At 43.0% G+C, this 25,132-nt stretch overlaps 3 protein-coding genes across 14 annotated transcripts in view; 1 reads left to right on the plus strand and 2 right to left on the minus strand.

Annotated features, from left to right (window-relative positions):
* The window catches only part of ncor1 (nuclear receptor corepressor 1), a 50,943-nt gene extending 42,097 nt beyond the window's left edge, over nucleotides 1-8,846 (minus strand). For all 4 annotated transcript variants that reach the window (XM_079171715.1, XM_079171714.1, XM_079171713.1 and 1 more), the window contains exons 1-6: nucleotides 8,719-8,846; nucleotides 5,165-5,348; nucleotides 2,675-2,769; nucleotides 2,282-2,489; nucleotides 1,878-2,060; nucleotides 97-210 (exon numbers count right to left, since the gene is read on the minus strand). In XM_079171715.1, the coding sequence (XP_079027841.1) occupies nucleotides 97-210; nucleotides 1,878-2,060; nucleotides 2,282-2,489; nucleotides 2,675-2,769; nucleotides 5,165-5,275 (711 nt within the window). In that variant the 5' untranslated portion in view covers nucleotides 5,276-5,348; nucleotides 8,719-8,846. The remainder of the gene's footprint in view (nucleotides 1-96; nucleotides 211-1,877; nucleotides 2,061-2,281; nucleotides 2,490-2,674; nucleotides 2,770-5,164; nucleotides 5,349-8,718) is intronic.
* Nucleotides 8,847-9,455: 609 nt separating this feature from the next.
* pigl (phosphatidylinositol glycan anchor biosynthesis, class L) lies at nucleotides 9,456-19,773 on the plus strand (the record flags this gene model as incomplete). Its single annotated transcript, XM_079171482.1, has 7 exons — nucleotides 9,456-9,714; nucleotides 10,355-10,454; nucleotides 15,617-15,707; nucleotides 16,870-16,937; nucleotides 17,955-17,986; nucleotides 19,183-19,316; nucleotides 19,629-19,773. The coding sequence occupies 7 exons, from the start codon at nucleotides 9,456-9,458 to the stop codon at nucleotides 19,755-19,757; spliced, it is 813 nt and encodes a 270-aa protein (XP_079027608.1). The 3' UTR covers nucleotides 19,758-19,773.
* Nucleotides 19,774-20,005: 232 nt separating this feature from the next.
* On the minus strand, nucleotides 20,006-23,994 carry cenpv (centromere protein V). 9 transcript variants are annotated; one of them, XM_079171485.1, is made up of 13 exons: nucleotides 23,879-23,994; nucleotides 23,607-23,736; nucleotides 23,432-23,524; nucleotides 23,159-23,228; nucleotides 22,968-23,082; nucleotides 22,609-22,671; nucleotides 22,229-22,392; nucleotides 21,468-22,007; nucleotides 21,196-21,325; nucleotides 21,021-21,113; nucleotides 20,748-20,817; nucleotides 20,557-20,671; nucleotides 20,006-20,260 (listed from the first exon to the last, which is right to left on the minus strand). In XM_079171485.1, the coding sequence occupies exons 10-13, from the start codon at nucleotides 21,110-21,112 to the stop codon at nucleotides 20,115-20,117; spliced, it is 423 nt and encodes a 140-aa protein (XP_079027611.1). In that variant the 5' UTR covers nucleotide 21,113; nucleotides 21,196-21,325; nucleotides 21,468-22,007; nucleotides 22,229-22,392; nucleotides 22,609-22,671; nucleotides 22,968-23,082; nucleotides 23,159-23,228; nucleotides 23,432-23,524; nucleotides 23,607-23,736; nucleotides 23,879-23,994; the 3' UTR covers nucleotides 20,006-20,114. The 9 variants fall into 9 exon arrangements, with proteins under 9 accessions (XP_079027611.1, XP_079027614.1, XP_079027612.1 ...); XM_079171488.1 differs by having other exon boundaries at nucleotides 22,229-22,671; nucleotides 23,646-23,736; XM_079171486.1 differs by lacking the exon at nucleotides 22,229-22,392.
* Nucleotides 23,995-25,132: the final 1,138 nt, after the last annotated feature.

Consider the following 25,132-nt stretch of genomic DNA (forward strand, 5'->3'; position numbering starts at 1 on the left):
AAAAATATCTGCAATTGTTTAGAACACAAACAGAATGGCCCAGGAGGACTGACGCTTGTTGTCGGTGTGCCTTGGCGTTTGCAGCAGATTACTAACCCTGTTCTCATCGTAGATGATCTGGACTATGCTGCGATGCTTGTGCTCCACTGGGGGAGGAGTCGCTGGCTTCTCTGGCTCCACTGGCTTTGCTGCTTCCTCCTCCAGTTGTTGCTAAGAAACGACACCAACACAAAACATTTTGACCAATAGCACACAAGAACAAAACACACAGGAAAATATGGGGAGCCTCCTTTCTTTCTATTCACAACCCAATCAAACATTTTGTATGGTTTTTGTCTGTATTCGTTCTCATTTGGAGAGAAATGGTGGAGAATACAGATACATCAACACCGTGCTGATATCAGCTCAGATCTAAAAGGCCCCTGCGGGCGATATCAGATTACTCTCTACGGGCTTGTTCAAGTATACATTTTTTTTTAACGGAACTGAAGGTTTGAACTGGTGAGTGTTTAATAGATCAATGTTTACAAGTTAAAGGTTATGTAAACTATCAGGTTACAGAGACGAGATTAGGAGTTCCTGAAATGCGTAAAATAAACAAATAAATCCCTGAAAGTCTTGGGAAAACGCAGACTGAAAAACCGAGACGTACTCTCTCCGAGCAAAGCTCATCTAACCATCTAATGAGACAGAAGATAGCAGGAGGAAAATGACACAAACTAATAAAAAGATGAGACAATCCAGACAAGAAAACTAGGCCTGTAGCTCTTTTCAGTTTTTGAGAGCGGTCCGATGACGCGAACAAGCTTGTTAAGCCATAGACCCAAAAGTAACTTTCAAACACTTCTAATGTGCCGATTAAAACTCCTCACTGAGAAGAAGAGCTAGCCTAGAGGGCATAAGCCGAAGTTACACTTTGCGCATCTGTGAGTCCACGTGACTCAATTCCATCACCAGGCGGTGAATGCGTAGGCTTTGTGTGAACGTCTGCGTACTAATCATTTTGTCGTGACTGTGCAGAAGTGTGCGAACCCTTTCTCCACGAAGCCACTACGTGACAAGTATTAGGGTTCAGAGACTAAATGTTTTCCTGGTCATTAGGGGCGGAGCTGTACGGCATTCGTCCGGTACAGTGTGTAATCGTTTCGTTACGCCCTGTGACCCCAAAGTCTAACTACTCACTCAAGCGGAACCGAAATTCTGGAGCACGAATAACATGGAAAAACTTTGTCAGCACACAAGTTGTCTATTAGCCGTAGCGGCACTGTAGCATGCTAGTCGGCTTTGCCCGGTTTGTCAAACTCACTGGACAACGATTTGGTCAAACTTCGCATTATTTATCTGAAGTCGGGTACATCACTTTTAATTTACGACGGCATCACTCAAATATGTCAATTAGCAGAAGAAAACAAAAACAGACTGGAAAGTGTCTAGCCGCCACCCTCGATGGTAGACGATACAGAATTAAGAGCATCGGGTCAAAGTGCTTGAGCCCCGCTACAATGAGTCCACACGTGCATTTTAAGTCAGTCAGTCTGTTATGCGATCCCTGTATAAACGAGATAAAGCTGCAGTTCAGGATTCATCAAGAGCCATATAATGTAGCCTTACATTTACACAACAGACATTTGTGATATGTGTTTACTTTATTTATTTGTGCTTTGTGAGTACCTTAGCTGTTAAACTAAGAAGCATGGCCAACGAGCCACTGTTGAATGTTTACATTTTTTTAAATAAATGAAAATTGATGCAGGCTATTTATTATCATTTCAGTTTTCCCTGCTGTACCGAAAACATACCAAACAGTGACCCTCAAACCAAGGTGCATAGTGAACCGTGAATTGTGTGTACTGTTCCACCCCTACTAGGAAACCAACCTGCTTTTTCTTCAGCTTGAAAATCTGCTGCTCCACTTTCGCAATCTCTCGGTCCACACGGTCCATACTCTGGATCAGCTCCTCTTTGGATAGTTTGGAAGGAGACGCGTCCTGATCGTCGCCCATGTGTAGTGCAGCTCCTCCTGAGGACTGGGACTCCCCTTTGACGGAGTAATGAGAGTCCTGGCCAAAAATAAAAATGCTTCATTGAGCTTGCGAAACAACTACTAGTTCCAGATCTGTACAAAACTGAATGATTATATCTAGTCCTCTAATCACAGAGGAGTCAGAAGGTCTTTCTCACTACGGGGAGAGGGCTAAGAGAGTTTACTACAATCACTAGTACTATAACAAAAATGGGACTTCTTGGTTTGTAAAAGTCAGTGGAGAGGAACAAGACCCACCTTTTTGACCTCCCCAGAGGCCCTTAGACCGTCCTGTGATGTGTGGGTCATGGGCAGGACAATACCCCCCGCAGTGGGAGGCGTGCGGCTGATGTGGCCCTCAACCACAGTCTCCATGCGAGGGCGTTTAGACTCCAAGGCCTCATGCTCCGACTGGCCTGAGATGGAGTGAAACTGCTGCTCGTAGCCATGGCGCCTCTCTGGAGGCCTGAGGAACAGAAGTAAACAAGGAATTTGCAGAAGCTACATCTGGTTGTCTCGATGTGCGATTCCCACAACTGTAATCTGGGGACATCCACGGCATCCGTGAGAGAGATAGAGAGAGCAAAAAAAAAAAAGAAGCTACTCTCCAGTACAGATCCTTATATTAGAGAATTTCAAAAGAAGCCTTACCTTTCAGCTCCAGGGTGGAATTCAGAGAGTAAAGATGGTCTTCTCCGACCCTGTGGATCTTGCATATGAGTCCGATAGTCTGGGACGCTGAAATCCTGAAGGCAATAGAACCACACCAAGATTACAGTTAGAATGCAATCTGATTGAGGTCAAAACTGTGTGAAAGAGAGGGGGGGGTGGGGGTGAGGCGGTATGGGTGTAAAGCAGCACATAGGTCGGCAGTAGAGAAAATAAATAAATACATCATCATCATCATCATCATCATCATCATCATGAGATCCTGCAGCGCCGCAACTACCAGGGAGACAAAGTCCTGTCTACACTGGGCAACACATCCATCTTATGCAACAGATACGCTTCAGTTTTAATCAATACAGTCGTCTACACTGGCTGCTTTATGCACACTTTACAATCAAAACTTTTTTCCCTCTCAACGTGCACAACATCGATTGTGTCTGTGAGCGCTGTAAAAAGCTGTCTGAGGGGCATCCTGGTGACCTAGCTCTATAAGGCACTCGCCATTTAATTGCAACGTCCCAAGTTGAAAATTGGCTGGGGACCTTTGTTGCATGTCCCCCCCCGTCCCCCCCGTCCCCCCCGTCCCCCCCGTCCCCACCTCCCCCTCCCCCTCCTCCTCATTTCCTGTAAACACTCTGCTGTACTCAATCTAATAAAGGCAAAGTTCTTAAATTAACTCTATGGGCGTTTTAACCACTAAACAACTGCAGCTCTCAGTAGAAGACACAGACACAAAGTCAGCATTAGGAGGTCTATTTGCTAAGTATTAAAAACTAATTAACGGCGCTTATCCCATCGGTTAAAATAACAAGACGGTATTATCAGTACGGGGCAAGATGCCCGTGTCGCTTAGAACAAGAAATAAATACCGGGAAGATGAAAGAAAACAAATTTAACAGTAAACCGCCAAAAACCGGCTGGCCAGGAAGTGGGGCAAGACTTCGGCCCTGTTTCAAACTTCCCATCAGAGCACAATGAAATGACTGAAAGCAGTAGCACTGCTCCGTCAAACTGAAAATAATCTTGTTGATAACAAGATAATTGATTAAACTCTTTCTAATACACCGCTTTTATCCAAAGAGCTATTGGGTAAAGACCACATAATTGCTATCAGCCCAGTTTGACCAAACAAACCTGAACAAGCAAATGCAGTTACAGGAAACATTTCATAACTCCAGTTTTGTCCCAGATTTAAGCAAACAATCCAATCGCCCAGAAACGTACCGCTGACCGTTTTCTGTGAAAGTAAGCTTCTCAGAAGGATGCCGTCCAAAATGGCCAACAAACATTATCCAATATTCACAACAGTCAAATGAACACGCAACTGGAAAGTGAGCTGTAATTCAATATCAAACAAACTTTACATAATTATGATTGACCTGAATACCACAAATACTTGATCAGTACTGAGACCAGAATATTCGCCGACGTTTCTTCATCTTATTTAGGGCCTACATTTTAATTGACAAACTTTTTTTGGTTTAATATAAAAATCTGTAAACATGCCAAAATTGTACCAATATTAAAAATGTAACGTCTTTCATCACAATAAATGAGTGCCTTATTAAAAGTTGAAATATGAATAAAACCAGAGTCAATAACAACAGAAACACTAGTAGTGTTGCTCCACAGCAGGTAAAAAACAGCAGCGTGTCACTAGCAGGTTGTCGATGCAGTGAACATGCTGTTGCTGCTGCAGCTGGGTTTGGGCAACCGAGAGACTGAAACAACGAACCTGACGAGCTCGGCTGAGCCGGAACCACAGACTGTGTGTGTAGCTGCAGATCAGCCGTGAACAGGTCAGCGGACACACGCTACCTGTTCAGCTTAAACGCCAACGCGGATTTACGACGCAGCCCAAATATCTCTGAACTTCTGCCGCGATTGACCTTCAATGTTCATAGATTTAATACAAATAAACTGGTTGATCCCATGAGCCCAAATTCTACTCGTTAGTGCATTTCAATGCAACACACTCTTCTGCCATCAGTACTGCTCTGTGCGGAACGGTGACCCTGACTCCAAATGCTTTTATTGGAATCTGGCTCAATCTGGCTCGAATCTTTGGTCAGGATGGGACGACACAACAATCACAACAGATTACCTTGAATCAAACCCTGACCCAGTGATGGGTAGGAAACTACAGGAAAGATGTAGCACGAGACAAACAGGCAAATGTAACCATTTCATAGTATTTAGTAACTGTGCTTCTTGTACAGTACCAATATGGTTAATTAGTTTCGATTCCTTAAATCCTCAAGTCAAACCCTGCACTCAATAGCAGAAAAAGATCAATTTAGACCTCAGGATCCAAGATGGAGCCATTTGTCACTACTTTCACTGTAAAACACTGTCCCAATTTTAGAAAAGTAAAATAAAGTCAACACACAAAAGCCTGCAGTGTCGAGAGTGCTGGCCCAATTAAGACAAAAACAAAAAATCAAATGCAACAATGCAGTGGGGAAATTTTACCTGTTGGTGGCGCGAGCCGGAGAAGGTGTACTGGACAGAATGTGGCGGGTACCGGCTCTGCTCGCTGCTGAAGCTCCCCTGGCTGGAGGGGTAGCCCGAGCTACTGGACATCCTGACTCAGTGCTGCTGCTGCTGCTGCTGCTGCAGGGATTTTAGCTAGACCATGTTTGGATACACAAACCACCTGCACCGAGACAGAAACACAAAATGTATTGAGAAAGACTCTAAGAAAACAAAGCAGACAACTCGCAATAAATCAAACTAGAAATACAGCATGTTTGAGAGACGTGGTGCTGCAGCATCAGTCAGAGAGAGGAGAAGTCTATAGAGCGTCTGGTATGCTATCAAGTTAGTATGCACAACATTAACTTAGCACTGCAAGAGGGAGCGGCACAAGCCTTATTGATGGTATGTTGGTTAAAAACACTGAACTTATTGGACAAAAAGTCAGAGAAGTCCAGCATCACTTTTCTTAAATATTTCTGTTTCCATGCAGGTGAGTGCAGGCCTAAAGCACGGCTCTGCTGATGTCCCCCCTTATTGCCGGAGTAGGTGTAATAAGTGAGAATCAAATCTAAAATACACCAGCGGTGGCAATCTAAATCAAGGCTTTTAAACCAAAGTGCAAGGATGGTCTTTGAACTGGTACATTAAAAAAACGACACAGTGCTGTGCAGCTGCAGCTCTGGAAAACACCAAAACAGTATCTCTGTGGGTGGACAGAACAGGGCCTGTTCTTCGAAAACGGACAACTGAGATAACTTGATTCGACCGCATGTCGAATTTGTTACCAGTCTGGATTATGTTTTGTTCTTCACAGTGGTCTAAAATGTAATAACAAAAAGTCTCTCCGTCCATCAAACATTCAGATCTTAATATTAGTTTGAGGTGTATGAACCTAATTGTGTCGGTATTGTTGAAAAGAACAGATCTCAGTCTAAAAACAGATCCGCAGAAACATTGCCAGCAGGCATTTTGCAGATATATCGATAATCTCTTTATGTTAATAACAAACAATCTAAGCAGAATTATGTACATACTCCAAATATTTGCAAATTAATGTAATTCTTATGAAAAGAAAGACTATGCTTTGTACTGTCAAAGGGTTTCCAACCAATAGTAGTTGGAAGATACAACTTTAGTTACATAGTTAACATAATTTCCTTAAATACCTTTGTATGATTTAAAAATCGCAATTGTTCATGTAATTTCATCGATTGTTCTAACAACCTGTTGTTAATTGAAGGGATTGGCAGGGTGTGTCGTAGCCATTTCATAGCTTAACATTTTGTTCATAGGAAAATTCCTCAGATTGTAATAAACTTCAGCTATGCAGCCGCGGTAGGAAGGTGCAGGTGAACCTTACACGTCGTGCCGACCAATCGTACGAGCAGTGATCACGGTTTCAGCTTTCCACTCATGTTTCCATCAGGCTGCATCTGAATAACATCCCATGGTTATCTGATATTCGAATTTCATCCAAGATGAACACATGAATCCTCCGCTTGCATTTAAGCAGACATGTTAGTTTAAATTAGGAAATGATCGAGTTCATTTGGGCTGCTCAGAGTCCTGTCGGCAATCTGCGAAGAATGGGACAGAGCCAGGAAGCGTGGACACACAGTACTTTCCAAATGAACAAACACAAACTTTTTACTTGGTTTGACTATTTTAAATAACACAGGAAACATTTCTGCATCACTGGATATGGTGTTGTCACAGGGATCTGTGTTCTGCTGGCTCAGGCATTTTTATTCTTGGTCTGCAAGATTTACAGCATGGCCACAATGCCAAGACATCATGATGCGAACTTCAGGGATGGAAAAGCACCAACCGTTGCCACCATAACCAGGGTGGGAAGCTGTTATTTTATTTCAATCCGCAGGCCACATAGTTCGCTTGGTCCCATAATTTGAGATCCACTTTCACAATTTCAGGAGTGACACTAAAAATATCATCAGTGACTAGTACAAAAAAAAAAAACCTAGCCAGCCACATTGACTGTGCCTGGTGGATGATGATGTGTTTTTTTTTTTTTACCATAAATTAAAGAGCCTTTACCCATTTAGAATGACACAACTTTGCGTCACACATTTGTAAACCATAAAAGCAGTAAAGCAAGGGTTGTTGTGTTTTCTACACAAACACCAAACAGGTCATGGATCTGGTTCTTCAGTGCATGTGAGGCAAAGTCTAACCAAACTAAGAGAGAATAAATCCCCTCAAAGCAAAATGTCAAAATGTGAGGAGCAATTAAAAACGAGAAAAAGAAAAGCTCAGAGAGAGCACTTTGCATCACTTCAGCTGCCTGTTCGGTTCTTTTATTAACTTAATTTACTCCTACATAACTTTGGGGGTCTTTGGTTAAGTTGATAGACCAAAAGGATAATTAACCTATCAACTGAAATTGACAACATGACTAAATTAAATCAAATGAATGTTTAAAAATGAGGAACTATGGGGTGATGACCGAATATACACCAGCGTGGCTGACAGCTAATGAGACAGGAAACACAAAAAAAGTGTTGCACTGGTGCTGTTGGGGAGTATTTTTGTCACATGGAGGTCTTTATAAATACATGGTTTGTTCCTGAGCTCCCAATGAAAAAATGAAGAAGAAAAATGCAGGCCTGGGTTCAAGCCTGCCACTCTCCCTGTTTCGCAAGACAAATCCCTGATTTTTAATATACAAAGCAACTGAATAATATTAATATGCTTACATCAGAAGCAGCTGCTGCAGCTCTAGTAACCTGACTATCCACAACCTGTTCCTCAGTTTGTGTCCTTGTATTTGTAATAATTTGCAAAGAAATCCATGATAGGAATCAATGAATGGACCTTTTCAGTTTACCCTTTGTCCCTTTCTCATATCTTTTGACATGACGCATGAATGTAACGTTACTTTAAAACATATTGTGGCTACAGTACATTCGCTCCTGGGTGTTCCCCTACATCTGTCATTTCATTTTTTTTAATTTCCCAAAGTAATTCCATGCATTTTGAAAAAAGAGGCGTGCAGTTTCAGGCAAAAAAAGACGACTTATGGTGAGTTAGCTTTTCGTTACACGCTGAAGTTCTTCGTCCAGTTAATTTTAGAAAGCATGAGCGATGGTCTCTGTTGGTTTCCATGCAAACCCAGTAGCCGTGGTGAACTTCATGGCCTCATACACGGCCTAGCAGCGATAAATACGGCTCCTGCGTGTTGTTATTGTTGTCTTTTAACACCATCCTGTCATGTAAACGCAATTGGATTTGTAGCTTATCTTGGGGGATGGGTCTATTTCCACAACAGAGCTCTTCCGGAAATGCACCAAAAGCACGCACAACAATACACGTCAGCGTAAAAGGTTACGCTACTTTAACATTACAGACTAATAAGACAACGTCTAAGATGTTGTTGTTGTCGCTAGCTAGCTAACTTAGCCTGTATTTCACCTTTGAATTCTCAACCACGTCGCCATCTTGCAAGGCAGATTTTCATCGTAGACCGGGGCGCTTAAATTGCGTGCTAATTAGACGTGTTGTTTTGCTGCTTATCCGCGATATGTACTCACCCCATATTTAGAAAAAATACCGATGAGAAAGAAATGTATCCCTAAGCAGAAATATGTGTCAATTGTTGATTGTAAATCCGCGGGTTGTGAGCTGTGAACGACTGGGCAGACTGAAGGCTGCGCCGCATTTGTCGGTCGATGTCCTGGCAGGGTAAAATAAATTGTCCTCGGTCGGTTGAATCCACGGGAGACTTGAATTCGTCAACATATATTTACGTACAATAAACTATAATTGATAGCTTTAGAGACTCAGTGGACTGTTGTTGAACCCTTTTCATAAATATCTTCACATTTTAATTTTGTATTTTTTTTATATACCTGTCAGGATAAGGCGGTGTGACAGCTAAATCTTCCCCTCAAACACGGCAACGTACCTGGAGTTTGTTATTTTCACTTTTCAAAAACACATTTCGTTTGATTTGTATAACTTTCTCTACATTTTACAGGTCCTCTTTATTCAAATACGCCAGAAAAATATTTTGTACCACATTAATGTATTTGTTCTCATTTGATTTTTTTTAAAACTCAAATGAACTAAGAAAGCGACAGTGAGTAAAACACACTATTGTAGGCCTAAACGTTGGCAGCTATTACTTTGTTGTATTTAATTGTAACACTTTATTGATGCAATTCTTTAATTCATATCAGACAGACTGTAGATGTGTTTTTACATGTGGAACCATTCCCATGTCAGACTTTTGTCTTCACACGGATTGTTTACGACAACGGTCAAAATAATGAGTGTTTACATCGTTGTCTTCATAGTTTTATCCTATCTGATATGGCTCAAATGCATTTACTATCGACATCGGAGATCGTTAGTGAAGTCGTTGAAACGTGTTATGAATGTTTTATCAAGCGGAGAAATGAACGGAGACGACATCAGCGCTCTGGTCGTAACTGCGCATCCGGATGATGAGTGCATGTTCTTCGCGCCAACGATCGTACGACTCGTTGAGTTAGAAGTCAACGTTCATTTGCTGTGTTTATCCGCAGGTATGGTGACTGCACATTATTGTTTGCACAAGATCAACTTCAGCACGCTTTTCATACATGATCTCCTGACTAGGTGAATGAACAATAAACTGTTTTGCAAACCATGCAAGTAAAGGAAAGTGAAAGAGCAGCTCACATACACATCTAATCCTAAAGTGAGCATTTCCATAATCAGTCTCAGGTTTAAGGATGATTGAAATGATGATGAAAAGAAGGGTGAAGCAGCGCAATCTGACAATCGCACATAGTGAATACATTTCCAGAGCAACTAGCTTCTGTAGGAAATGCCTAGAAATATTAGTGTCCACCATGTTGGAAAAAAACAAGGGGTTTCTAATAATATGATAAATTATGAGCTACATAGAAGAATAGATACATATAAGTACAAATGTAATCTTTAGAAAGTAAAGGCATTGCAGTCCTATTAAAACCTATTAAACATAAATCACATCTGTGCAGCACTGTATTTTATTTAGATCCAACTTAACTGATGTTAGAGGAGCATTGTACATAGCTAAAGAGCATATGGTATTTCTAAATCATTGGAAATGTTTCATCCAAACATAATTTAGACTTGCGTTTAGATCCTTCTGTCATTACGGTATATCTGGAGCCTAACTTGTCCTCCCAATATGTACAGGAAACTACTACAATCAAGGAGCTCAGCGCAAACAAGAACTTCTCAACAGCTGTGCCGTGTTGGGGATACCAGACTCCAGAATCACCATAGTGGACCATAAGTAAGCAGCCATCTGCACTAAATACACAACATACAAAGTACAACATTTCAGTTGTGTGCCTGAAAACCTGCGTATGCTGCCCTCAGTTCATGAGTCAAGTGTCTGCATGTCTGCCTGTTAGAATCAGTCCAATCCATCTATCTACAGTATACTGTATATCTATGTATGAATCCACCTCTGAAGAGTATAGTAAAGCGTATTTTTAAATTCTATTTAAAGCCATCTTAAACTATGTTTTTTTGTTTACTTACTTATTTCACATTTTAGTTTAAAAACAGAAAGTTGTCCTTCATGGAACTATGACAATTTGATTTAGCCTGTAATGTTTGCACCACTGGGCTGTTTGTTGGTTCTGAGCAAAACTGGATTATTCAGTGTCAATGACCTCTACAGGGGAAATTGAGTGCATTTGGATGACTACAGGGCTAATTAACATTATTTTTTGGAAGGTAATTGCCTCTTAATTGACATTTCTTTCCCTCTTCAGTGCTGAATTAAATATGTTGGTGCTACCCAAATACAGTACCTCAGTCATTCATAGCTGCTGAGCTAGGTAGCTCAGATTAGCTGAAAACAGGCATCTGTGCCTGCAACATTTTACTTAGTGGCACAAAAACAATTGTAGCACATTCCAGCTTTGTTGCAGGAACATGACAGCTCAAATGTAAAATCTGACTTTTTAAAATCACTTTACTGAACACCGTGGAATGCTGTAAAAGATGTACAGAAACAGCTATAGTTCTTTCGGTGTGTCTGTAAATGCCTCCAAGTTAAAACAGTCTTCACTCATAACCATTGTCATTTCACAATCAAAGCGGCGAGCAGAACCGGGAGCCAGAACCTTGAACAGTACTGTCGGACAAATTCTTGGGAAACTCGCTCTTCTTCTGTGTTCTTCTGCGTTTTTGCTGTTGATGCAGCTGTAGGACTTTCAGTCTCCTGGCTCTTTTTATTGGCGAGGTCAAGTTACAGAGAACGTAGTGGTAAAAGGTGATGTTCAAAGGGGGGATTTATTTTTTTTTCGCTAGTGGATCAAGCCTGCAGCTTCACTTGAAAATGTTTTGCGTTTCTAAGAACCTCGGGGCTGCCTACATGTGAGTCTCTACATGTTGGCTCACCAGGAGAGCTGCATGAACTCTGGCACTAACTGGAACTCACAGTAATAAGCTGGCAGCCTACCCAGGTCGTCTGCCCTCGAGAACATTGTGTGTGTGTGTGTGTGTGTGTGTGTGTGATGATAACACTTTACAGTGTTATCATCTTGTGCACACAGAATGTAGCTGAACTTTGATCTTGGTGCTGTCTGCACTTCTGCTGAACTGGAGTGTAGCCCATTTTCCCTTTCTGTGTATTCTGTTGTTTGCCCAAAACACACACCTAATCAGCACTTTGAGAGCCCCGCGCACTCCCAACCCAGCTCTCTCCCTCTCTCTCTCTCTGTCGTTGCTCCCCCTCTCTGTTCCACTCCTCCTCCTCCTCCTCCTCCTCTTGTCCATGTCTGCTGAAGCCAACTACCAAGGACTGTGGGATACATTTTGGCAATGCTCGGAGCACTGCTAATGTAGGTCATTCCAAACTGTTTTCCCTCCTTGTGTGTCTATACATGGCTAGCCACACTTTGGCCTTGCTCTTCACCTTCTCTGCCCAAGTATGTGCAGATGTCCACCCAATGTCTTGACCTCTCCCTGTTTTTCTCCCTGCTCATTTTATTGTGCACGAAGAATGATGCAGAGCAAAAGTTTGGTAGCCGGTCCATTTTTTTCATGTTTACACCTCGAATAGAGTAGAAACTCATACTTTTGAACAGAAACAAAAATGTCTGTGCATTTTGTCGATGGTCTCTAGTGTTTAGCAGTGAAGTCGTCAAAGACAATGTCATGTCTACAACAAGCTCAATAGCTACTAGTATGAACACCCTGGCTCAAGACGGGATATTTTTATGTGACGGAACCTGGAGCAGATCCTCAGAGATTGTGCTCTCAGAATATTTGGCACAAGTTTATGCCAAGATGGGTATCATTTCTCTGTAATGCAAACCAGGAAGTGTGCTGTACCTTGGAGAGTCAGCCTCGACACTTGTCGACACTTGGACTTCAGTTCACTTGTTCCCTTTGTTGTAACAGTTTTGCATGAACTCCATTGTAATGAGTCATTTGGTCTTGCAATGACGTTTCACATTCTTTCTTGGAGGAGTTTTTTTTTTTAACCGCAGGGAGCTGTTGTTCTATGAATGGGTCCCTGTTTTGGTTATCTTGTGCATGAGGACGCACATGATGCGATACACACCCTGCTCATGGTTTCACACTATTCCAATGATCCACAGCTGGCGGTAACACATCAAAATGCGCAGCAAAGGCAGTGTAGGCTGACATTGTCTTAATGGGAGAAGTGACGTCAAGATATTGTATTTTAAACTGCATTAGAAATAAGCAAAAATAAAGCCAGACGTGCCAGACGACATGTATGTCAATGTGTATTTCATTGCAGTCTGGGCTGAGGCTACTGTACTATCATCTCATTCATCAGGGTAGCGTGACGGAGCCACTGGACTTGTGAAGTTGTTTTTTCTCAACTTCACAACCAAAGTCTAGCAGACAGTGTGGGCTACGTTTCACAATATGGGCGAGACTTGGCCGCTCACAACCGTAGCCCGCGGAATCAACAGGAGTAACACGTGAATTCAGTTTTAAAATAGGATTTTCCCTTTAATGCTCACTGAATAGGACAGCTGTGTGGACAGTATCTGGGGCCCCAGTGCATGTTGGGGCCTTTGTGATCAAGCTCGATCTGAGCACGCTCTGCTGCCTCTCCACTTGCACTGGCTTGACCTCTGTCTGCACCCTGGACTCGACTATGGCTGCTCACTGCGCAAATCCGACCACTTCTTCACTACATTATCCTCACTCTAGCTCACCCATCTCGTTTCTTTCTCACTTTAATTTGACTCTGTTCATGACAACACACTTCAGATGGAGTTTATTTCGAAAACAATCTTTACCACAGAAGTAAATCACGAACTGGAAGCTTTTTTTTTTTTTTCTCAATTGGATTAATGTAATTCTCTGCATGGATGTAAACAAAGAGCTCAGCGCTAGTTCCTGGGAGTGGAAAGCGGTGTTCGCTGACACCGTAACCCCACACAGAGTTTAAATACATTGATCAGTGGTAAAAAAAATGATACGGGCATGGCGGGGCGCAGTAAATAGTGGTGGGATGTTCCAGCCTCGCCGCTGACCTCCGGCTGTGCTTTTATCCTCGATACATTTGTCACACGCTGGCCTCCGCGTAGTCAAACAGTAGCTTCTCCCGTCACTCCGGCACATTAGATTGCTCTTTCTCTGCACAACTTACATCCAATGCAACGCTAAAAGAATTATCTCCGTGGTTAACGGTATTATTTCCGTGGTTGTTTTCATGAAACTTTATTCAAGATTCAATCAAGATGAGTGAATAAAAAAAAAAGACTGCAACCACGGATCATTGTGAAACATCATGCGTGTATATCGTAGTTACTACGGTTGTAACTGCCTTATTACAGTGTGGGCGTAGGCCTACTGTCAGCTTGTAGTGGCATCTCAGCCATTCCAGACAGGACACATAATCTGACTGTGCGGAAAGACGTCTGGCAGTTTCACAGGCCTGTGGTCATGTGACCAGACTAAACAAGCCCTCTCACACACACACACACACACACTCACACACACACACTGAATCCTTACTGGGCCAAAGTTCAACAACTGCATACAGATGCCTGTAAGCAATTAAACATCCACATGCAAAGCTACAAAAGGGGGAGTTGGGGAGGTTACTTTAGGACATTTTGCACTGTTGCCATGGCGAAGCTGACACATCCTGCTTGAGAAAGGTCAGGTGTCTTGTCTTTTATTCATTTTTCTTAACTTGTTTTTCTCCTCCCCCTCAGTGCAGGCTTGTGCTTAGCTGCGGCTGTTGAACTAGAAGGCAAAATGTCTCAAATAAAATGTGAATAAATACAAGTGAGGGGGAAAAAGCTGCATAGTGCATGACTGTAGATACTTAATATTCATGCGCTTATGCCAAATTCTCACAAAATGCTCTCAGCCTTCAGTCTAAAGCGGACAAATTAGGACAATAAGCTTGTGTTTTATTAATTTAGGCAGCATTTAACATTGGTTCAGATTCCATTTCGCGGTGCCATCCTACTCTAAACCACACACACAATCCTTACGACATGTCACTGGTGTCAAAGCAGTCCATTCACTCTATGAAAGACTGTTTTAAACTATCTCTGAACCCCCCCCCCCCACCCCTCCTCCCTGTGACATAGCCGACCCCCGCCCCTCACACCAAAGCCTGACCCTCACATCACCGGCAGCCCAATAGATTTGCAGCCTAATCCATCACTTCCCCCTACCAGCTCAACTGTCCTGGCTCATTGTTAGCAAAGAAGGGGAGGGGAACAACTGTCGACACCTCTCCACACACCTACCCCCACGTTATATAGATATATATACATATATATATAAGTCACGCCACCATGTGCTACCTAACTGTTGGTTGTGTTTCTCATAACTAGTGAACAAACTGGATCCACTCCACTTCCGATGCAACCTGCAGGACTTTTATTTTTTTTATGTGAACTGAGTGAGTTTGGTTGTTTTTAAGCACTTTTCTTTTTGTGGCTGGTTTCTCTTGAGTGCAAGGGGGACGTTGAACTACCGTACGAAGCGATGCCTTTTAGTTTCCAAACTGAGAGAAAAAAAAAAGCAGTTATTATTTGTGCCAAAAAAAGAGAGTCCATGCATGTTTAGTAGGCCGAGAGCTTGAGCCGGCCAAGTGGGATGTTTGATGTGTACGCTCTGTGTTGTCTCCAGGCTGTAGTTTCAGATGAAGACGATGCAAAAGGCCGTCCGACCCTTAACCCCCCCCCCCCCCCCCCCCCCGGGCTTCCCAGCTCTCCCTCGTGTTTGCATTCTATAACAGCCCTTTTTCAAACGCTGGGTTAAATCTGCACTGCAGAAATCCGGTGCTTGGATGCAGGAAGGCTTATGTTGTGTACAGTTGACTTTCAGTTACAGTGAAGTTACAATGCAAACACAATGCCCTCTTGTGTCTCAGTAAAACACTGTTGTAATGCTTGGTAGATAACCAGTCCCTTTGTTTTGTTTTTTTTGCCCCTTCAGAAAACTTCCAGACGATCCCAAAGCAGAATGGAGCGTCTCACTGGTCTCCTCTTTAATTGTGCAGCACATGAGAGCTCACTCCTTCAACATGGTATGCTCAGCTCTGTGCTGAATCTGTGCCTTTACAAACAGTCGTTTTTTCAGTTATTTCCTGTTTGATGTTAACGCCATTCAGTGTACAAAAACCCATGTATTTTGTTTTGGGTTTTTTTTACATCTTGGCACCACAGTTCTCAAGCTCATTATCCAAGTTTCACTGTGGTCTGCTCAATAATCCTGTCAGCCAGCGTTTCTTTTTTTCTTGAACCTCCCTTCAAAACGAGGGGACATGGCCTCTGCTGCAGCGGAAAGTTTGTACTCAATTGTGTTGTTTGCACAGAGATTCTTATCTGCCCCGGTGCAGTTCCGCACTATTAGCTAGTGGGAATGTGGTTCATTTAGATTCAAAGAATTTTCATCCGCTCATTCTCAACAACGGCACAAGAAGTCAAACTCTCAAACTAACAGAAAGTACAGCAGCTTGGGGCAAAAACGAAAACCCCAGCAGCCCAGAGTTCTTCAGGGAAGATGATCACACACAGCTGGGTGCTTCTATGCTGTAGTTGCTGATCTCTTTTTGTTATCAACGACGACAAACAAACACACCGTCTCCTCCCTTCCTGTCAGGCAGAGCAGCAAAAAATGCCTCCAGACCAAAAAGTAAGCCAGGGGAACATGTCTTATCCAACAAATGCATTCAGCAAAAGCACGCAGAGATAAACAAAGTTTTAAAAAAAAGTAGTTCACTCTTCCTGCTCTTAAACTAAATAACTTGTTTCCTTGGTCTGACACTGGGCCGTTCCCTTGTTTTTCCATACACAAGCCAGCAAGAATGAGGAGAGAGTTCACTTGTTAATTATAATATGTGGTTGGGAGCTCAAACTTAGGCTTGATTGCAATGACATAGTCATGGTAGAATATGCCTGAGCATAACAAATGCCAAGTCTTTAGTCAAGCACTCTTTCTTTCCCTTTGACCTGATTTCTTTTCGGTTTTTTTCACTTGCTTCCTCTGGTGTGCAAGCATGCGCACAGGGGAGGGAAAAAAAAGGCTTTTAAATATCAGTTGTCAGCTGCCAAGCAGCCCCACAGTCAGGCAAAGAAAACCCTTCCACTAACCCAAGAAATATCTTCTGCCTCCGTTTATTTAAATCCACTTTTAGATACCCAGGTTCTGGCTTTTCACCCACACAGTTTGATATTTTGTTGTTTCAGGTGCTGACCTTCGATGGGAGCGGAGTGAGCGGCCATGCCAATCACACAGCCATCCATAAAGCTGTCAGGTACTGACTGGACTTTAAGGCTTTGTCATCAGGAAAAACAGACTTTCAACTTAAAGATGCCATCCTCAGGGATATTATGTGGCTTACACACGCACACAGAAACCAGCCCACTCCACAATCGTAAAACAGTCTCCAGGAAAACATTCGCATCAACATCCATCTTTCCAAATGTTTCCCCACAAAGACGCACACTCACACACCATGTTTTTTAGAATCGGCCTGTTACATAGCTGAGAGGTCGTCCAAACAGAGTCCTCAGAGGCACTCGGCTTTGCTCCCAGAGAGCAGCAGTAAATCCTGTCCCTGAAGTGGTGAGGTGGGAGGGCAGCTCTGGTTTGCTCTGGTTTGGCCAAACCGAGCAAGTTGCATCAGACCGTTGGTTTTGCACCGTGAAGTGTACGCCGCCGTCCCCGCGTTGCGCCCTAATTGCCTGCCGTGATGGTCACTGGGTTTTCCCTCACTGAGCCTGCACGGCCCTCTGTCGATCACATCTCATGATTCCCATCAGGCTGGTATCCCAGAGGGGCCGTGAACTAGTTTCTCCGAGCTCAGTGGGTTGTTGTTGAGTTGTTGTTTTTTTCGTCAACAGCGATGGGATTTGGAAGTTTGGAAGAAAACTTTGACTCCAACCAAGATTTGAAGACGAGTTACTGTAGTAACAGAGGAACATAAAATGGAGAATTGTGTTTTTGCCTCACAAAAAAAAAAAAAACCCTCCAGCACTCAGTACAGCATGATCTGAAACACACACAGTGGTAGATATTTAGCAGTAGCACGGCTTACTGTATGGCCTTTTTCTGTGGGCTTACAGTCATTGACTTCTCACCCACTTGTGTTGTAATCAGCGTATCCAAAACTCTAATCTCACTTACATATCGGCAGGTAGAAACATCACACCATGGTCGTGGCTTTTGTAGAGGTCGCCAACACGAACCCTGTCAGTGAGATGTAGCATCTCTTTGACCACGATGAACGTTTGCCTCCTTGACATTTTCTGCTTTTCTCTCCACTTTACAGCCATCTCGCTGTCACCGGACAAGTACCCAATGGTAGGTGTGTCAAAAAAAGAAAACTTTTAAAGAGGTTGATATTTTTGAAAGGTTTGTGAATGTATGTGAATATTCAGATAAAAAGTCAAATATTACGCATTAAGCAGCACAAACAATGACTTCCTCACATTAGTAGCGCCACCCTTTCAGTCTGAACACTGGAAAGTGCTGTAAACACTGACTCTTTCTTTTGTTAATGTACAGCGCCCTCTGCTGTTCAAAAGGGTTGCATGTGTCTCGCATCTCCTCCAAACATGTTGGTCTGCTGGTGGCAGCATGAGGCCGGTTGGATATTTCACCTCAAGCTACATATGATGGTTTCATTCCTGACTTCAGTCTCTAATGTTAAAATCAGTGCATCTGGCTCTCTACACGTCTACTGTCGAGGCAAAATCAAAGCGTGTGCCAATTGGTCTTTGAGTTTCAACTAATGATGATCTCCTCCCAAGTATGTGGAAGTAAAAGTAGGACAGAGAGGAGGCAACATGCCTGCAACAGACTCAGAGCTCATTACTTTGCCGGTTACAGAGCACCACCCGCCTTAAAGTTTGAGTAGACGCGATAAAAAACATGCATAGCAGGCCCGGAGCGGTTAATCATACACGAGATGCCAACGGTTGCACTGTTGCTGTTGAATGGCAGGGAGATTTTATCACCCGAGTACTGAGGCCACAGCTAACTTTAACCACTTAAGCTTTATCCTCGAGCTGCCGGGCCCCTCTTTAGCCCCGCAGTGAGCAACCTCAAAATCAGCAGGACTGTCATCAATCACGCTCACTGGTTATTCATTACCACGCATTTACACGTCACCTGTTCGACTGGTCTTACTGCAGCCTCTAGGGGAGGCGGGAGAGAATTAGGCCCAACGTCGTTGTGATAAGCCCCTTTGCTTGGCTGTGCTCGCTGCTCCTTACCGAGCCTCTTGCGCCCCACAAACTCTTGCTGCATGACAAAGGTCATAGTTGGAACATTTCTGCACCATATTGACTGTGTGGGCCATACAACTACAGTACAAATGCTGCACAGGAGGAACAGCCTACGTGTCCTTGTATTACATTGTAGTATGTTACTGACAGGAGTTTGCGTCACAAGAATCGAACAAACTGAGAGACCAGCCTAGTTGAGAGAACGGTCCGCTGCTGTAGTGAACATATAACATATTAACAGCTAACTGGGTCTCTTGTCTGTCCTCCCAGACTGCTGTTTGCTCTCCCTGGTGACCGTTGGCCTCCTCAGGAAGTACGTCTCCTTCCTGGAGCTTCCCTTCAGCTGGCTGCTGCCCTCATGCCTCCGCTGTATTATCGGCTCACAGGGCTACAGGCGAGCCAAAGTAAGCCTCCGAAAGGACAGTTTGTTGGCAAGACAAGGTCACCGTCTACTTTTAGAGGGCACACGTGCTTTTAGCACATTTTAACGAGGCTTCGTGCAGTACATGTGCTGAAGAGGCAGGAGAGGAGATACAGTTTGTAAATGTGAGAGGCGACGCTGCAGTTGAGCATATGTGTCATCAAGTTTATATTTTTATGTGAAGGTATAAATACATTTACACTAAGCAGCAGATAGCTTTTTGACCACTCTGCTGTTACTTAGGATCTCGCAATAACTGGGTTCAACTAACATCAGACAAACCTTTTCTTTTCAGGATGCCATGTTTTGTCACCGCTCTCAACTGCTGTGGTTTCGTTACCTCTACATCACCTTCTCGCGGTACATGTTCGTCAACACATTCCAAATGATCCCTCAAGGACCAAAGAACCTGAAGGTGTATTAAGTTGTCACTGTGTTGCTGTAGGTGTTCTGCTGCCTAACTCCCTGATCACTGTGGTAGGAGCAAGTTTAGTTAACATGACGAGATGTTTTGCTCACTGTTAATAAAGACAGTGACTCTTTTTCATTGGCTAAAAGTAGCCTGAACATTTTGTCGTACGCACTTTCCGTAAACAAAGCTGACACTTTTGTTTGTTGCTTCAAAAGCGTCTTTATTGTCTTTACACTGTAAAAAAAACAACAACACTAGGGTTTGAATGAGTTGAGCTTTTTTTTTATTTCATCTTATATGTTGAAAATACTGTACAGCATTTCTGTTACACTGCTGATTAATAAAATCGATTTTTACATCACAGTGGTGTTATTTAGTGTGGCTCTCAGCTGTGTTTTTGGACATGTCTCTGATGCTCTTGTGAGCCTGCATGCTTTCTTCCCACTTCTCGCCACAACACGTCTCCACTGTGACACTGCGGACGGTACCCGGATCCAGACAGTGCGGAGCAACGCCTGGGGAGAATACACCGGCAACAAAGGACAGCTCCGTTAGTTACATGTGAACACACCAGTCCATTGTCTCCAGCCCATTTCACTGACAACTTATGGCTCAATAACGCACAATATTAGGTTTCAAGGGTGGTTTGCTTATAACACTGTGATCCATTATAGAACATATTTCTCTCATTGTGAAAATACCAAATGCCACAAATATAGTAGAGCGGGGCGGTTAGTTTGGAGTAAACACAGCAGAATGTAAGTTGACAACACATGAGAACGTCGTGACTGTCTTGTGTTTGTGGTCATACCATATCCATCAGGGTTGGAGCGTGGCGTGTAGAAACTTTGAACTCCACAGGTTTTACAGAAGGTGTGCTTGGCAACGTGAGTGTTAAACGTGTATGTGGTCAGATTATCGGACCCCTTGGAAGATAAGAAAAATAGCAATTATTCACTTAAATGTTCAGTTGTATCAAAGGTTTTTGCTTGAGTTTGCTACCTTTAAGAGTGTGAAGACATTTTTTGGAACAATGAAATGATGGTTTTGTTTCTTTTGGCAAATGCTGCAGCTGGAGAAACAGACACAAATCAGTTTATATTGATTAGATACAAAGTGTACAAGCAGCGAAGTATTGTTTGAAGTCTCTTTAACGTGATGGGATGAACCCAAACTTAAAAATGTACTTGTCTTAAACAACCTTGTTTTCTTTGTGACAAATGCAATTTGTAATTTAAAACAGTGGGACAATGTAATTTAATTTAATATCCGTACTTGCAATGGAAAACATGGAGGTCTGGGGAACACAAGACTTCAAATCTTACAGCCCCACAGTGGCAGCCGCCCGTGTGTTTCACGAGATCCATCCTGTGGGTACAGAGAACAACAACAAACCATCACGATGGACACATATGTTCAGATAGGACTATTCTGGGATGAGAGGCCTTACTTCAGTCACGTCGATGTGAACAAGTGAAGGATCGGGCACCTGATGTGATGAAACTGGTGATGCGTTTATGGTGAAACCTGTTGACGTGGAACTGAATGTCCCGTCTGAAGAAACAGCTCCAATGACCCTGCTGAAGAAAACACAATGAACCCAATCAATCAGTCCACCCCTGATAAGGGTCACATTTACATTAGAAGCCTCCTAGCTTTTGACCGATTCACAGCGGTTGACGTGATCATTGAATGTGACAATCAAATTCAAAAGGTGCGCACCTCAAGCTTCTTGCCCCGAGCCACTGACACGTCTATTTCATGTGACGATAGAGTCAGCTTAGGACTTTGCCCTGCTTGAAAGATTGTTTTTACTGGAACACTTTGAGGCAGTCCATAATCACTCCAAGCAATGGGGCAGGGCAAAGTACAGCAGACTTGCTTTGCTCCCAGAGAGCAGCAGTAAATCCTGTCCCTGAAGTGGTGAGGTGGGAGGGCAGCTCTGGTTTGCTCTGGTTTGGCCAAACCGAGCAAGTTGCATCAGACCGTTGGTTTTGCACCGTGAAGTGTACGCCGCCGTCCCCACGTTGCGCCCTAATTGCCTGCCGTGATGGTCACTGGGTTTTCCCTCACTGAGCCTGCACGGCCCTCTGTCGATCACATCTCATGATTCCCATCAGGCTGGTATCCCAGAGGGGCCGTGAACTAGTTTCTCCGAGCTCAGTGGGTTGTTGTTGAGTTGTTGTTTTTTTCGTCAACAGCGATCGGATTTGGAAGTTTGGAAGAAAACTTTGACTCCAACCAAGATTTGAAGACGAGTTACTGTAGTAACAGAGGAACATAAAATGGAGAATTGTGTTTTTGCCTCACACAAAAAAAAAAACCCTCCAGCACTCAGTACAGCATGATCTGAAACACACACAGTGGTAGATATTTAGCAGTAGCACGGCTTACTGTATGGCCTTTTTCTGTGGGCTTACAGTCATTGACTTCTCACCCACTTGTGTTGTAATCAGCGTATCCAAAACTCTAATCTCACTTACATATCGGCAGGTAGAAACATCACACCATGGTCGTGGCTTTTGTAGAGGTCGCAGTGACTTTTTCATTGGCTAAAAGTAGCCTGAACATTTTGTCGTACGCACTTTCCGTAAACAAAGCTGACACTTTTGTTTGTTGCTTCAAAAGCGTCTTTATTGTCTTTACACTGTAAAAAAACAACAACACTAGGGTTTGAATGAGTTGAGCTTTTTTTTGTTTCATCTTATATGTTGAAAATACTGTACAGCATTTCTGTTACACTGCTGATTAATTAAATCGATTTTTACATCACAGTGGTGTTATTTAGTTTGGCTCTCAGCTGTGTTTTTGGACATGTCTCTGATGCTCTTGTGAGCCTGCATGCTTTCTTCCCACTTCTCACCACAAAACGTCTCCACTGTGACACTGCGGACGGTACCCGGATCCAGACAGTGCGGAGCAACGCCTGGGGAGAAAACACCGGCAACAAAGGACAGCTCCGTTAGTTACATGTGAACACACACGTCCATTGTCTCCAGCCCATTTCACTGACAACTTATGGCTCAATAATGCACAATATTAGGTTTCAAGTGTAGTTTGCTTATAACACTGTGATCCATTATAGAACACATTTCTCTCATTGTGAAAATACCAAATGCCACAAATATAGTAGAGCGGGGCGGTTAGTTTGGAGTAAACACAGCAGAATGTAAGTTGACAACACATGAGAACGTCGTGACTGTCTTGTGTTTGCGGTCATACCATATCCATCAGGGTTGGAGCGTGGAGTGTAGAAACTTTGAACTCCACAGGTTTTACAGAAGGTGTGCTTGGCAACGTGAGTGTTAAACGTGTATGTGGTCAGATTATCGGACCCCTTGGAAGATAAGAAAAATAGCAATTATTCACTTAAATGTTCAGTTGTATCAAAGGTTTTTGCTTGAGTTTGCTACCTTTAAGAGTGTGAAGACATTTTTTGGAACAATGAAATGATGGTTTTGTTTCTTTTGGCAAATGCTGCAGCTGGAGAAACAGACACAAATCAGTTTATATTGATTAGATACAAAGTGTACAAGCAGCGAAGTATTGTTTGAAGTCTCTTTAACGTGATGGGATGAACCCTAACTTAAAAATGTACTTGTCTTAAACAACCTTGTTTTCTTTGTGACAAATGCAATTTGTAATTTAAAACAGTGGGACAATGTAATTTAATTTAATATCCGTACTTGCAATGGAAAACATGGAGGTCTGGGGAACACAAGACTTCAAATCTTACAGCCCCACAGTGGCAGCCGCCCGTGTGTTTCACGAGATCCATCCTGTGGGTACAGAGAACAACAACAAACCATCACGATGGACACATATGTTCAGATAGGACTATTCTGGGATGAGAGGCCTTACTTCAGTCACGTCGATGTGAACAAGTGAAGGATCGGGCACCTGATGTGATGAAACTGGTGATGCGTTTATGGTGAAACCTGTTGACGTGGAACTGAATGTCCCGCCTGAAGAAACAGCTCCAATGACCCTGCTGAAGAAAACACAATGAACCCAATCAATCAGTCCACCCCTGATAAGGGTCACATTTACATTAGAAGCCTCCAAGCTTTTGACCGATTCACAGCGGTTGACGTGATCATTGAATGTGACAATCAAATTCAAAAGGTGCGCACCTCAAGCTTCTTGCCCCGAGCCACTGACACGTCTATTTCATGTGACGATAGAGTCAGCTTAGGACTATGCCCTGCTTGAAAGATTGTTTTTACTGGAACACTTTGAGGCAGTCCATAATCACTCCAAGCAATGGGGCAGGGCAAAGTACAGCAGACTTGCACAAACACATTCCTCAGAGGTTGAACTAGTTCAGCCAGACGCCCAGTTTTGTGTTGGAAGGCACTGGCGTAGTGCATCACGGGTTGGGTGTCATATGACAGGGTTGCTGGAGGGGTGGGGCGAGGGAATGCTGTGACCCAAATACATATATTAGGACTGTCCCAGCTGTATCATATCTATGACCCAAAAAATAGGATCACAGTAGGCTACAGACCCCCATTTGAGCTTTTGCTCTTTGATAACATTTAGATTACAGTGCAGCAGTTGTGTGTAATAATGGTGGGAGCTAAAAGTGGGGAGACAAATCACGTAAACACGTAACACAAAAACTTACTGTACCACTGTTTTCCAGTTTCACCTGGGCGTTGTCGACATGCCTGGCATTTAGACTCAATGCTCATGAGAACAAGATCACGCCCTTTCCTGTGAATTTTACAAGGAAATGAATAATATCTTGACTACGGAATAAATACTCAATGAAAAATAACAAGGAAGATGGGAAACAAATCTGAAACAATCACGGAAAAATAACAATGTGCCTACAAGGCTGGAAACATAAGGAAACATAATGTTGAGAGAGGCCTGAGGAGTGTGTGAGAATTGTGTTACCTTGTGTACACAATGTGCTTGTGAGTGCTGTGAGTTCATAGGACTGGTGACTTGCCAATCTACTTTCTGTACAGTATGTACATTCTGATAAGCAGAAAAAGGGCACAGGCGTCCCCACTACTTTCACTCTACAACAACTTTGCTATCATTTTAACTTATTTTCAGACAGACTCATGTAGACACACTAGTCAAATCTAATTACCTTATACTTAAACATCACTTGTTTCAGTATTTAGGTCAATACTTTATTGTGTGCCTGGCAGATAACCAATATCAGCTAATTCTGCTTATCAACATATTTTGCAGTGGTGTTAAGGTTGGATATAAATCACGAATGTATCCTTTACTAAGATGGTATGTGTAGCATGACACCTGATGTAGATGTGGCTTAGTGAATGAGGTTAGGTCGCTTTAGGAGGTTATTTAATTGTGTTATCTTCGTCTTTATCTCAGAGACTTCACCCTGCTGTCACAGCAGCTGGTAG

This window comes from Pholis gunnellus, assembly GCF_910591455.1.
Source record: "Pholis gunnellus genome assembly, chromosome: 13".
NCBI lineage: Eukaryota > Metazoa > Chordata > Actinopteri > Perciformes > Pholidae > Pholis > Pholis gunnellus.